The sequence below is a fragment of the Globicephala melas genome, chromosome 6 (assembly GCF_963455315.2).
Source record: "Globicephala melas chromosome 6, mGloMel1.2, whole genome shotgun sequence".
NCBI lineage: Eukaryota > Metazoa > Chordata > Mammalia > Artiodactyla > Delphinidae > Globicephala > Globicephala melas.
In genome coordinates this window covers 827,020-839,454 of record NC_083319.1, presented here as the reverse complement: position 1 = coordinate 839,454, position 12,435 = coordinate 827,020, and the positions used below count along the sequence as shown (strand labels likewise).

The following is a 12,435-nucleotide window of genomic DNA, read 5'->3' as shown; positions in this document are numbered from 1 at the left end:
GGGTCTGACCCAAAAGGGCTGGGCCTGGGCTGCCCTCCCTCTCCCTGGTCATGTCCACCCCCAAGGAGCTGCCCATAGGGCAGTAAGTGCGGCGCACCGGTGGGCGCACATGTGCCTGACTGGACAGCAGAGAAAGGAGACAGGGTCGGCCACAGGGCCCCGAGCACGGGTGGTGGACAGGAAGGTGGGCAGAAGGCATGGAGAAGAGCCAGCGTCTAAGCCCCAGCGGCAGGGGTCTGTGCGCCAGTTAGATTTAGATGAAGGGGAGGACACCCAGCACAGCCACGATCTGATTTGTTAAACCAGGTATGTGCCGACAGCATTCAATAAAGTCAGTGAACTCTACAGAACACGTTTGGGGAAGGCAAGTGTCTGATATTGTTATGGATTGAATTGTGTCCGCAAAAAAGATATGTTGAAGTCTTATCTCCGGTACCACAGAATGTGACCTTTGGAAACAGGGTCTTTAGTAACAGAAGTAATCCAGTTAAAATGAGGTCATTAGGATGGCCCTAATCCACTATGACTGGCATCCTTAGGAAGGGGAGGTGTGGTCTGTTAGACACCAACGGAAGACAAGACAATGTAAAGACTGGTAGGTCTCTATGAGGCAAGGACCGCCTGAGGCTGCCGGAAGCTGGGAGAGCCTGGAACAAACCTTCCCTAGAGCCTTCAGAGGGAGCATGGCCCTGCCCACACCTTGATTTGAGAATTCTGGCTTCTAGGACCTAGACCATACATTGCTTTCAGCCACCAGCTTGAGATAATTTGTTATGGCAGCTCCAGCAAATGGGACAAGACAAATCCACATGGCTACCTGGGTAGTTAGCCTGTGGTTTTTAAAGTGGATTCTATCACTAGAAATACAGATACCAGTCAGCAGCTCAGATGGCAGCTGAAGCAGAGAAGCAGAAAAGTTGGTCAGGAAGCCACAGGACAGCCTGAAATGGCTGAGCCACACATCTTGATTTGATCTGGTACAAAAGGCAGTCAGGCCAAGCAGCCCCCTACACCTCGCTCCAAACAGGTAAGAAACATGGCCCACGTTTTAACCATGAATGAATGCTGAACTTTCAGACGCTCTCCGATGTGTGCCTACAAAAATTAAGAGGTTCGGGGCCTTTAGAAGAGAAAAGAAACCAGGGGCTGGGTATCAAATAAAGAACAAGGGAAGCAAAGGGGAATAAAAACACTGTGTGGACCCTGGGGCAGCTTCACGAGGGCATCCACTCCAGGAGACTTGATATGAGCAAACCCTAGGCCCCCATGGCCACCACCCTCTTAGCTCCAGCCCAGACTCAAAGAGTCTCTAACAAGTAGGACAAGACACAGGACCATCAGGAGGGGACAGCCACCAACTAAACTACAGCACCAGCTCCTGCAGCCACGTTGGACAGCGATCCCCAGGTCAAGGCTATTCCAGATGAGCCATGAGCCACGGCGGTAAGCACCCGGGATCAGGACCCAGCGTGGCATCCTATGGGTCGGCCGACACTCTGGCACTTCCCTTTCAATGTAATTTTCCAAGGAATAGCTGATCACAAGACAGTCCTGGTCAGGAAACGTAAAAAGCCCGGAGGGCCGACCTGGCCGCTCCCCAAAGGACACAGGCAAGACACACAGCCTGTAGCCCAGGGCCTCCTCATCCCAGGAGCCTGTTTTTAAAAGCAGACTGAGCACACTCAGGGCCCCATGCCTGGAAGACTACCCAAACCTCAACACGCTGGTCTACACCGGATTCCCCACCCCCATGGGCCTGGCCAGAGCTGGCCTCTGAATTGGGAGTCGTCCTGGCCCTGGGAACGTCCCGAGGGCTCGGGCCAGCTGTGGTCAGTAGGACAGTCTCTCAGGATCACATAGCCTCTTCTCTGACAGCTTTCTGAGCCCCCACTGGTGCTCAACCTGGGGTCTGGGGGAACCCGGAACAAAAAACCCCAACCTGGAAGAGGCACCACAGCTGACCTGCACGGTAGCAAGGTCTTCTCAGCAAAAACCCGTGTGGGCACGTGGAGTCCCTTCACCTGCAGAAAACCCCTCCCTCGGGGTTGGAACTGAGCCTTCCCTCCTGCTCCCCGCATATTGCTATCACCCATTTCCCCAGTCCTGTTCTCCAGGACGCACTGCCCAGGAGGCCTCCAAGTTCTGCAAAAGAAGCTACGGAAAGCTCAGCTCAGTTCACAGACCAAAGGCCACAAAGGGGCTAGCCCCAGCCAGGGAAGCAGAGCACACACAGGGCGTCCTGGGAGATTGCAGAAACGTTGCAGAAAGGAGGGCGTGGCAGGAGCCTGCAGGACCAACGTGGGGCCAGGGATGACCCAAGACGGTGTCAGCCTTCACTCTCCCTGGAGACCAGCAAGTTCCCAGCCACACCACCCAGCTTATGGCCCCCAGGCGGCTTGGCCAGGTGTACCAGACGCTGCCCAGCCCTGAGATCTGCGGCTCCCAGAAGGAGCACAGGAAAGCAGTTCTCACCCCTCGGGCTGCTCCAAGTCGCAGGCGGACCTCAGCAGTCCTGCTGGGAGAAGCCCCCCCCCCCCGCCCCGCCCCGCGCTCCCAGGCGCCCACTGTATGAGTTCAAAGGGGCTGAGAACAGGGGCCAAGCAACTAACCACCCTCAGCAGCTCCTGCCGCAGGACAGGGACACGTCTGGGTCTCCCTCACGCTCCCAGGCAGCCTGGGGGTGGGGACGGCAGCCCTTGCACCCGCACCCACACCACGGATGCCGGCCGAGGCGGAGCGCAGACAGCAGCCAGGACTCAGGGCGGTCCCACCCTTTACTTTGCCCCAACCCGGGCGGGCCGCCCTCCTCGGCTCAGCCGCCCGGAAAGTGAGTGTTACAGCAAATGACCCTATTTGTACTTTCTAACCCTCCCGCTGCCTCCCCCCCAAAAAAACTGTACATGAGTTTACAAACATATTAACATATAAATAATGAGAAGCGTCCCGGGGGGCCTCCCAGCTGTCTCTGCTCCGCGGGGTGCGGGGTGGGGGGGCCTCCGGTGGTGGAGCCAGTGCAGGAACAGCCCCTCTGGTGGCCCCGGTCCAGCTGCCCGCAGAGCCCGCAGCCTGGGGAGATCAGAAGCCACTTGACTGCCCGGTCATCGCTCCGGCTCAAGCTCGTGCTGGAAGGGGCGCCTCTTCTCCCGACAGTGCTTCTTGTGGGCCGGCCAGTCCTTCTGCTGGCACTGGGAGCCGCAGTAGCGCGCCACCTGGCAGCGCCCGCAGATGTTGAACTCCCGGAGCTGAAAGGACACAGAAGAGCAGCGCTCCGGTCACACGGCAGACCTGCGAGGACCTGGCCGTCCGTGCGCCGAGGCCGGAGGGTCTGGGCCCCGGTCAGGCAGTGACAAAGGAACGGCCACCGCAGGGGAGAAGCCGCGAGAGGGCAGTCCTAGGGGAGGCCCGGCTCCCCCACTGCGCACCTGCTTCTCCATCATGGTGCAGGGCGGGTAATGGCACTCGTAGTAGGTGCAGGACGTCTCCTCCTCCTCCACCACGTCCCCATTGGCGTTGTAGTACCGGGTCACGTTCAGGACAGGGAACTGCTCCTCTATGGGGTCCGTGGGCAGCTGCTGAATCGCCAGCCAGTATAAGCTTTGCTCCCTTAAAGAGAGAAGCAGGCGCTTCAGGATGCCTTGGCCAGGAAGGGTCAAGGTATGGAGGTGACAATGAGTGACCCCAGGGTGGACCAGCTGCTTCCTCTTCTCAGGCTGCCCCGCCCCCAGCTTTGCAGCTTGACTCTCCTTTGGCCCACCCCACTGCCTGGGCTCACCTCTCTGGAACATCCAGTATGTAGCCTGTTTCATCTTCCCACTAAAAGGCACAGGGCAGGGCTTTGTCTGCCTTGCTCGTCAATCTTCCCAACGCCTGGGACGGCTGCACACAAGACAGGCACGGAGAGCATGTGCTCGCGGCCCCGGGGGCGCCCACATCTGCCCCTGGTTGGCCTGCCTGCCCGATTGCTGTGAGCTGCTCTACACCCCCCGAACACTTCTCTTGCTGGACAGGGCCAGAAGCTTGTAAGTGCCCGCAACTGCCCCACAAGAGGCACGGGCGGTGGGGTGAGCACAAGGCAGTGAGCGGCCCGCCCTGGGGCTGGCCTCCGAAGGAGGCACCTCCCGCACTTCGAGAGCAAACGGATGGGTGGACCATCCCCTTCAACCCACCCGCCCTCTCTGGAGACCGGGCCGGGAGGGACTTGGATAAAAAAGGGAAGGGTCTGGCACAGCACTGTAAATCAACTATACTTCCAAAAAAAAAAAGAAAAAAGGAAGGGTCACCCTCTTCTAATGTGACAGACAAAAATTAATTCAAAATGGATCAAGGACCTAAATGTAAGACCCCAAACAATAAAACTCTCAGAGAAAACAGGACAAAAGCTTCACAACATCGGATTTGGCAATAATCCTGGATATGACACCAAAGGCACAGTAACAAGAGAAAAAATAGGCAAATTGGACTCCATGAAAAGTCAATTATTTTGTGCATCAAAAGAGACAATCAGGGACTTTCCTGATGGTGCAGTGGTTAAGAATCCGCCTGCCAGTGCAGGGGACACAGGTTCGAGCCCTGGTCCGGGAAGATCCCACGTGCCACGGAGCAATTAAGCCTGTGCACCACAACTACTGAGCCTGCGCTCTAGAGCCCGAGAGCCACAACTACGGAGCCCACGTGCTGCAACTACTGAAGCTCACACACCTAGAGCCCATGCTCTGCAACAAGAGAAGCCACCCCAGTGAGAAGCCCGCACACAGGAATAAACAGTAGCCCCTGCTCACCGCAACTAGAGAAAGCCTGCGCACAGCAATGAAGACCCAATGCAGCCTAAATAAATAAATAAAAACTTAAAAAAAGAGAGACAATCAATAGACAATCAATAGAATGAAAAGGCAACCTATAGAATGGGAGAAAATATTTGCAAACCATATATCTGATAAGGGATTTGTACCCAGAATATATAAAGAACTCTACAAGTCAACCAAAAAAACAAACGACCCAATTTAAAAAAGGGTAAAGCATCTGAATAGATATTCCTCCAAAGAAGACATACAAATGGCCAAAAAGCACATGAAAAGATGCTTAATTTAACATCACTGATCATCAGGAAAATGCAACTCAAAACCGCAATGAGACCACCTCACCTTCCTGGGATGGCTACTATCAAACAAACAGAAAACAAGTGTTGGTGAAGGTACGGAGACACTGGGGCCTCGGTGCGCTGCTGGGGGGAAGGTAAAATGGCGCAGATGCTGTGGACAACAGCGTGGGGCTTCCTCAAGAAGTAGATGGAATTATCCTATGATCCTGCAATTCCACTTCTGGGTGCACACTCTGAAGAATCAAAAGCAGGGACTCGAAGAGCTCTTTGTACAACTGTGTTCACAGCAGCATCGTTCACGACAGACAAGGGGTGGAGGCAACCCAAGTGCCCACTGATGGATGATGGATAAACCAAATGTGCCCCCCCCCCCCACACACACACTCTCAATGGAGTATTACTGAACCTTAAAAACGAAGGAAATTCTGACACATGCTATGACATGGATGAGCCTCAAAGACATAACTGAGGCGAAGTGAAATAAGGCAGACACAGAAAGACAAATGCCATATCAATCCACTCAGATAAGGTCCAAGGACTTGGCAATTCACAGAACAGTAGGTACCAGGGGCTGGCAGAGGAGATGGGTGGGGAATTAGTGTTTAATGGGGACACAGCTTCGGTTTGGGAAGATGAGACAGTTCTAGAGACAATGGTAGTGATGACACACGACAATTTGAATTTGCTTAATGCTACGGAACCATGCACTTAAAAGTGGTTAAGACAGTAAATGTTATCTGTATTTTGCCACAATAAAAAGATTTTTTTTTAAAGAAGAAAAGGGTGAAAGTCAGGATGTGGGAGAAAACTGGCTACTTTCTGAGCCCTTCAATGAAGTCCTGGAAGACAGAGGTGAGTTTCAGTCCCAGCCGGCTTTCGAGGGCAGAAAGGGAGGGAAATGCACCTTTGCAAAGAGCACCTTCCACCCGGCTGGGCCGCCCTCGTGGCCCCACTGAAGTGACGCCAGGAAAGCAGAGCAGAAGGTAGGTGCCTGGCAGGAGCTGTGCTGCCAAACCGCCCGCCTCACATATGGGGTGATTCCTACAAAGAGCCGCCATGCGGAGGCCACTGAGTGAGATGGAAGGATACGTGACGCCGGGCCAGCGGGGAGTTCAGGCCACCCTTGGGCTGGCTCTGCCCTGACAGGTGGAGGACTGCTGACGGGCCGACCCCAGGCCGGCAAACTAAGGCCAACCCCAATCCCTCTGCCCCTGGGCCGACCAGCAGGGAGAGGCCCCTGGGGTGGTCCTGGGCCTCCTGGGAGTGGTCTGAAGGAGAATGGGGCAGCTGGGCCATGGCCTGGGGGAGACCACCGGTGGGGCAGCCCTGGGTGTCACAGACCCTTTTCCAAACAGGTCTTCTTAACCGTGGTCACCTCATCTCACAACAATACGTGGTGCTCAGATGGACAAATGCTGAGATCCCAGAAAGACAGACCCATCACTGGGTGACACGGTGGGCAGTGTCCCTCCAGTGTCTGCAATGGGCAGCAGCAGACCTTCATGGAGCCAGGGAGGGTGAGCCCCAGGCCTACCCTGAACCCATGTGAGTGCTGGACAACTTGGGGGAAATCCACAGAGGCTGGTGTTCCGCTCAGCCGCCCTTACACTTGTCCTGATGACACAAGCTTCCTTCTGTTGATGAAAGAACCCTCCTGCCCCCAGCACGGAGACAGAAGTGACTCAAAACAAGCTGACTTCCCCACGCCACCAGACACTGCTGAGGAAAGCGGGTGTGCAGCCCTGGCAGCCGCTCCTGAGACCTGGAGGTGGCTTTGTGGCTTTCCACATCTCAGCAGGGGAGCCATTAAGGGTCCTATCTTTGCTTCAGCGAAATTGGGCTTAGTTTCTGTCACTTGCAACCAGAAGTCTAGACTCACATAACCTCCAAGAAGATGAAAATCCTAACCCAGCTATCACAAGAGGATCAGCCTCCCTCAGGAGGGGTCTTAGGATCAGCCTCTAACAACAGAGCAGAGACCCCCAACGCCTGGAGACCCCCCCCCCCCCGTACAGAGTTATGGATACCCCTCCAGAGCTATAGCAGCATCAGATTGGATGCGGCCTTCTTACATCTGGGGACCATCCCCCACCAGCAAGCCCAGCTGGCCGGGCAATCCCGCCATTTCCTACCTCCAGTGCATGGGGCTCTACCAAGACCCCAGTGGTGACCACTGCAAAGATGCCACCCAGTCTCCATCCTAAGAAACACTGACACCCCCGCACCAACCTCACCGACTTCTGCCTGTAGGGGAAGTCAGTACCAGCACCGCCAAAGTCAGGAGAAGCTGCCCAGGGGCCCGAGGAGATGCACAGAAGCCCTAGGGAGCCCCTAAATGATGCACAGGTGGCCAGGGACACCCTGGCTCATTTTGGCTCCCATCCTGCTGGTCCCCAGCTCTTCCTAAGGGCTCCATGAAGTCACAGAGGGGCTTGTTCCTGGGGCCACGGGAACTGCCCTCGGAGCATCCCCTCCGCCCAAGTCCTCAGGACCAAGGAAAGGTGGAGGCCGAGTTGCCAACCCCCGAGCCACACTGTCCTGCTTCCTTTAAACCACTGACCAGACAAACTGCTTACAAAAGAGCATGACTGCAAGACCCATCTGTGTGCACAGGGGCATCCCTGAGATGGAGATGGCTCCTACATCTCAAGGGCGTCCTGCCCACCCACAGGGGACTGGCCCATACAACCCCTCTCCCCGCAAGAGCCAATTCAGAAGACCAGCCCAGAAAGATAAGCATCCAAACGGTCTCCTCCCCCTGTGAAGAAAAAGGGGACCCCCCACACCCTGAGAGAAAACGGCCAAGGTCACCAAACCCACAGAAGCCTCAGAGCACAGAGTAGTCGCGGGCCCCTCTTAGCAGTGACCTTGGAGGGGCCGCCCTCAGCGGCATCTCGGCCACATCACCAGGCCCCAAGAAGACCCACCTCTGCTTGCTGGAGGTCTCCTCGGCTCCGGGCCGCCAGCCCCATGGCACCAGCTGCAGGTTGTCCAGGCGATTGTCCACAGTGACAGCGTTGAGATGCACCACCTGAAACCCAGGGGCGATGCCCCCCCTGTGCCGCTCCCTAGGAAACAGACAATGCTCCAGATGGGCTCCCAACCCTCCTGAACGCCTCAGCCGTGTGCCCTGAACTGGTCCCTGGTCACACCGACGGGACCTATCAGGAGCAAGGCTACAGAGAGGAACCCAAGTATGTCAGTCTGTGGCCCAAACAGGACAGGCCACGTGGACAGCCCAGCCCCTGGATTTAAGAGCTAGGCTGCAGGGAGCCAAGGAGGGAACCCGAAACCATCTCACACACAGCCTGGAGGACACCCCACTTGCGTGGTCCCAAGCACTTCGGAACCTCGCTGTTCACACAGAAGAGAGGAAGGCCCTTCCCCAACCCGGAGGAGGGGCCAGACCCCACCAACCCCCAGAGGAGGCTGTGTCCCAAACACACCGAGCAGAAAGGGCGCTCAGCCTGCAGACTCTCTGGCTGCCCTGCCAGTGCCACAGGTCGCAAAGCAGCCACCCCTCCGGGATAGTGACAATGACACAGAATTAACTGGGAGACCTGGGGAAGGCACCATGTGTCAACAAGGGGTCTGCTGGCTCCACGGGCCCCGTGCACCTCAGGGCTTGCGCAAACCCGACAGGGCAAACAAGCAGCTTGGAACACCCACCACAGCAGCTCATGAAGGAGCCTTCCCGACCCCCTTCCTCGGTTCTTGTCAAAGGCGTATGCAAATATCTTAGCACCATTTCCATCTGCGTCTACTTCCATCCGGGCCTGAGAGAAAACAAGAAAAAGCTCTGTTAAAAAGCCTCTGATTATCAACAACATTCCAAATTAAAAAACAAGCCAGAGGGACAATCCCAGGCCTATTCCTGGGACCCTGGGGGTCTCCGGAGTCTCCCAGACACGTGGCACCAAGAAGCACTCTCCTCTTGTGGAGGCAAGACGCAGTCACGGACCACTCTTTGCGAAACATTGTGGACACAGAGAAATAAATCTTCCTATCCTTAAAAAAAAAAAAAAAGCCCCCACCCAGTAAAAGAAAAGATAAGCCCTAGACCAAGTAAGTGTAAAAGGGTGACATCTGAGCTAAGAGTGGGTCCACAGACTCGTGGAAGGAGGAGTGCGCGGGTGAGGACTAGAGGCCGAACAGCTTCATCAGGTAGGAACAGCAGAGGGCGAGAGAAGGGGGGGCAGCCCTGGAGAGTCTCCCAGGGCACAGAAGCTTGTCCAACTGAACTCAATCACAAACATGACACAATTTGTCTCCTTTTCAGGAAGAGCCTGCAACCAGGCGGAAGTAGGGGAAGACCAGCATCGCAGAGGCGGCGGGGGCTCCACGGGGCAGTGACAGCTTGAGATGCCCTCAAGCTTGAGGTCTTGCCCTCACATCACAGGGAAGAACACCCACCCCTTGTGGCCCTCCTGGGCATGACTAAGGGCATGCTGGCAAAGGAACGGCGTCCTTACCTCAAAGGAGTAGCCCTCCACAAGCGGGATGTCCTGCTCATCTATCAACGTGTACTTGGTCTGGAAATTAACGTTTCAAGACATTACATTTGGAATCAGTACGAGGTACCGACAATGAGCAGGAGCCGCCCCTTGAGACTAAGCGAGCTCAGCAGGCAAGCGGCCGTCTACTCTGAAAGCAGGTAGAGGTGCCAAAGCCTGGTCCTTCCCCACTCCTGACTGCGCAGAGTCGCGGCATCAGGCTTCACTTCCCATCTGCTCGCGAAGAACCAAAAGAAGTGCCACAGGACTGGACAGGTACTAAGCTGTGCATTTTAATGTGCTGATAAACCTAGTCCAAGAGTATGACGTCACTGGAGTAGAGGGAGGGGGCCGGGATTGAGGCAGAATATGCAGAAGGTTTCAGTTAACATTTATTTATTAAGCCAGGTGGTCCTCACACAGGTGCTCACTGAATCGTCCTTCCTACCTCTTTGTCTGTCTAAAATGTTCCAAATAAAAGTTTTAAGGGATGACATTAGTGCAATCAGTCACTGAGTTAGAAGGGACCTCAGAGCTGATGGGGAGCCCACCCTTCCCTAGTTAGAAAGTCACATCCCCTTGCAGGAAGGGCAGGAAACGGTCCCCAAAACGGACCAGTGTCATTCTCGCTTGGAAAGCTTTTTTCTAGCATCTGCATCGGTTTTACCTTCATCTGACTGCCTCTGCTCCTCTCTCCCACCAGAAGCTTCCGCCGCTGGTGATGGGAACAGGGTTCCCATCCAGGGTAAGGTCCGTGGCTGGTGCAGCTGCACGGCCGGCCGGCTCCTGGAAACAGCCAAGCCTCAATGCCCACAGGTGCCAGGAAGCCCCAGCCTCGAACACGCGGAGGGCGGGGCCAGGTAAGGGAGAGAAGCAGAGGGAGGCCCTGCTCTGGCGAGGCCCACTGAGGCTCAGCCAGACGGGGCCGCCGCTGGCAGCACGAACCCTGCCCGAAGCTCACTACAGACCGGCAGGCACAGGCGGCGCGCACACACAGGTCTCGGCGAGGAGCGAGCGCGCCGCCTCGGAAGGGCCTGCGCTCCCCGCGGCCGCAGGCGCAGCCACAGCCCCCTGCTCCCCCGGCCACGGCGCACGGCCGGAGCCCCGGGCCGCAACCGGAGGAGGGCTGCCCCGGGAACCACGCCGTCGGCCCGCCGCCCGCAAACCGCCCGGCCTTTGCCCGTGCCCCGGCCCGGGTCGGGCCCCCGATCCAGCCCCCGTCCCCCAGCCTCGCACCCCCGACTCCGACTCCCAGACCCCGCCCGCCACCCCCAGCTCCGGTCCGGCCCCCTGCCTCGCACCCCGGCCCCCTACTCCCAGAGCCGGCCCGGCCCCCGGCCCAGCGCCCCAGTCCCCCGGCACGACCTTTGCCCCAGCCCCGCGCCGCTCACCTTCCCGGCCACCCGGCCGAGCCGCACGATGCCCAATTTGAAGTCGGTCATGGCCGGGCCTGCGCTCGGCCGGCGGCGCCTCTCCCTCAGGAGGTGCCGGGGCGGGGCCACGGCGAGCCGGGCGGGCCAGTCGGATGAGTCGGGGTCAGGATCGGGGCCGGGCGGGCGGGCGGGCGGGACGAGGCTGGGCCGGGGTCGGGCCGCCGCCTCCTGGCGCCCGCCGGACCTGCCACGCGCCGCCGCCGCCGCCGCCGCGCGCTCCTCAGCGAGCGGGGCCAGGGGCGGAGTTCGACGCGGACACACCCCCGCGCGCCGCCGCCCGGCCAATGGTGGGGCGCGCAGTGCGCCGGCCGGCGCGCGCCGCCACGACGCAGCCAATGGCAGGAGGGCGAGTGCGCCGGCGCGCTGAGGAGCTGGGCCAGCGCGGGGGAGGGGCGCGGTCGGGGGCGGTGCCTGCGCGGCCGCCGGGCGCGACGTCAGTTTCGCGGGAAGCTTTGTGCGGGAGGCCAACCTACAGGCTCGCGGCCCCGACCCTCTACCCCAACACCGACCCGGCCTCCGCCCTCGCCCCCGCGACCCCGACCCGGCCCCCGCCCCTCGAGGAGGGCGGCCTGGCTCCGCGCCCCGGGCCTTCCGGGCTCTGCAGGTCGGGGTCCCTGCGGGACTGGCTGCGGCTGCCGGTAAACCGTCCCCCGTCCTCGGACAGCGGGCAGGAGGCCGGAGTGGGGACAGGGACCCGGAGCCCAGGGGCCACCGTGGCGTAGGGGCTGGGTCCAGTGCCGACAGGCCCGCCCTCCTCCTCCCTGGCCGCCTCCACACAGGGGCCCGGATCAGGACCCTGTAGCCCAGGGGTCCCCAAACCCCAGTCTGTGGACCGGTACCAGTCCGCGGCCTGGGTGCACAGCAGGAGGTGAGCAGTGGGCGAGAGAGCGAAGCTTCATCTGCCGCTCCCTATCGCTCGCATTACCGCCTAAACACGCCCCCCCCATCCGCCCCGGCCCCCGCCCTCGGTCTGTGGAAAAACTGTCTTCCACGAAACTGGTCCCTGGTGCCAAAACGGTTGGAGACCGCCGCTATAGCCCATCCTCGGGCTACACCAGCCTTCCCTGGGCTTCGAGCCGGGGCCCTGAACAGCCTGGGCCAGGTCCTTCCTGAACAGGAGCTCCAAGGGCTGAGGACTTTGGTGGGGCTTTACCTGTCTCCTGACAACCACTCCAGCGGGCTCTCAGCCCCAGCGCCTGATGAAACCACTCTACACCGGTGCACCCAACAAATTGAAAACCCCTGTTCTAGCGAGGGAGGCAGAAAAGGCCCGTGACGTGTGAGTTATATGCCATGTTAAAAAGTGATCAGTGCTGTGGGGAAACAAGTAGATCAGCATTAGGGAGTTGGGGATCCAGGAAAGGTGGTGGGCGGGGTAGGCCTCATTGCCAAGTAATTTGAACAAACTGGG

The 12,435-nt window shown here is 58.5% G+C and overlaps 1 protein-coding gene across 2 annotated transcripts; it reads right to left on the bottom strand.

The window, feature by feature from the left end:
* Positions 1-2,806: 2,806 nt before the first annotated feature.
* ZMYND19 (zinc finger MYND-type containing 19) lies at positions 2,807-11,131 on the bottom strand. 2 transcript variants are annotated; one of them, XM_030838139.3, is made up of 6 exons: positions 10,983-11,131; positions 9,571-9,630; positions 8,768-8,874; positions 8,026-8,166; positions 3,423-3,603; positions 2,807-3,242 (listed from the first exon to the last, which is right to left on the bottom strand). In XM_030838139.3, exons 1-6 carry the CDS (start codon positions 11,031-11,033, stop codon positions 3,099-3,101), a joined length of 684 nt encoding a protein of 227 aa, XP_030693999.1. In that variant the 5' UTR covers positions 11,034-11,131; the 3' UTR covers positions 2,807-3,098. The 2 variants fall into 2 exon arrangements, with proteins under 2 accessions (XP_030693999.1, XP_060155880.1); XM_060299897.2 differs by lacking the exon at positions 10,983-11,131 and adding an exon at positions 10,259-10,346.
* Between the last annotated feature and the right edge of the window lie 1,304 nt (positions 11,132-12,435).

What these genes read in the sequence shown, in the direction of transcription:
- ZMYND19 (XM_030838139.3), bottom strand. Translation starts at nt 11,033, where the DNA reads ATGACCGACTTCAAATTGGGCATCGTGCGGCTCGGCCGGGTGGCCGGG. An exon ending in TGGAGGGCTACTCCTTTGAG is followed by an intron (nt 8,875 to 9,570) that starts GTAAGGACGCCG and finishes GTTTTCTCTCAG; the next exon opens with GCCCGGATGGAAGTAGACGC. An exon ending in GAGACCTCCAGCAAGCAGAG is followed by an intron (nt 3,604 to 8,025) that starts GTGGGTCTTCTT and finishes TCTCTCTTTAAG; the next exon opens with GGAGCAAAGCTTATACTGGC.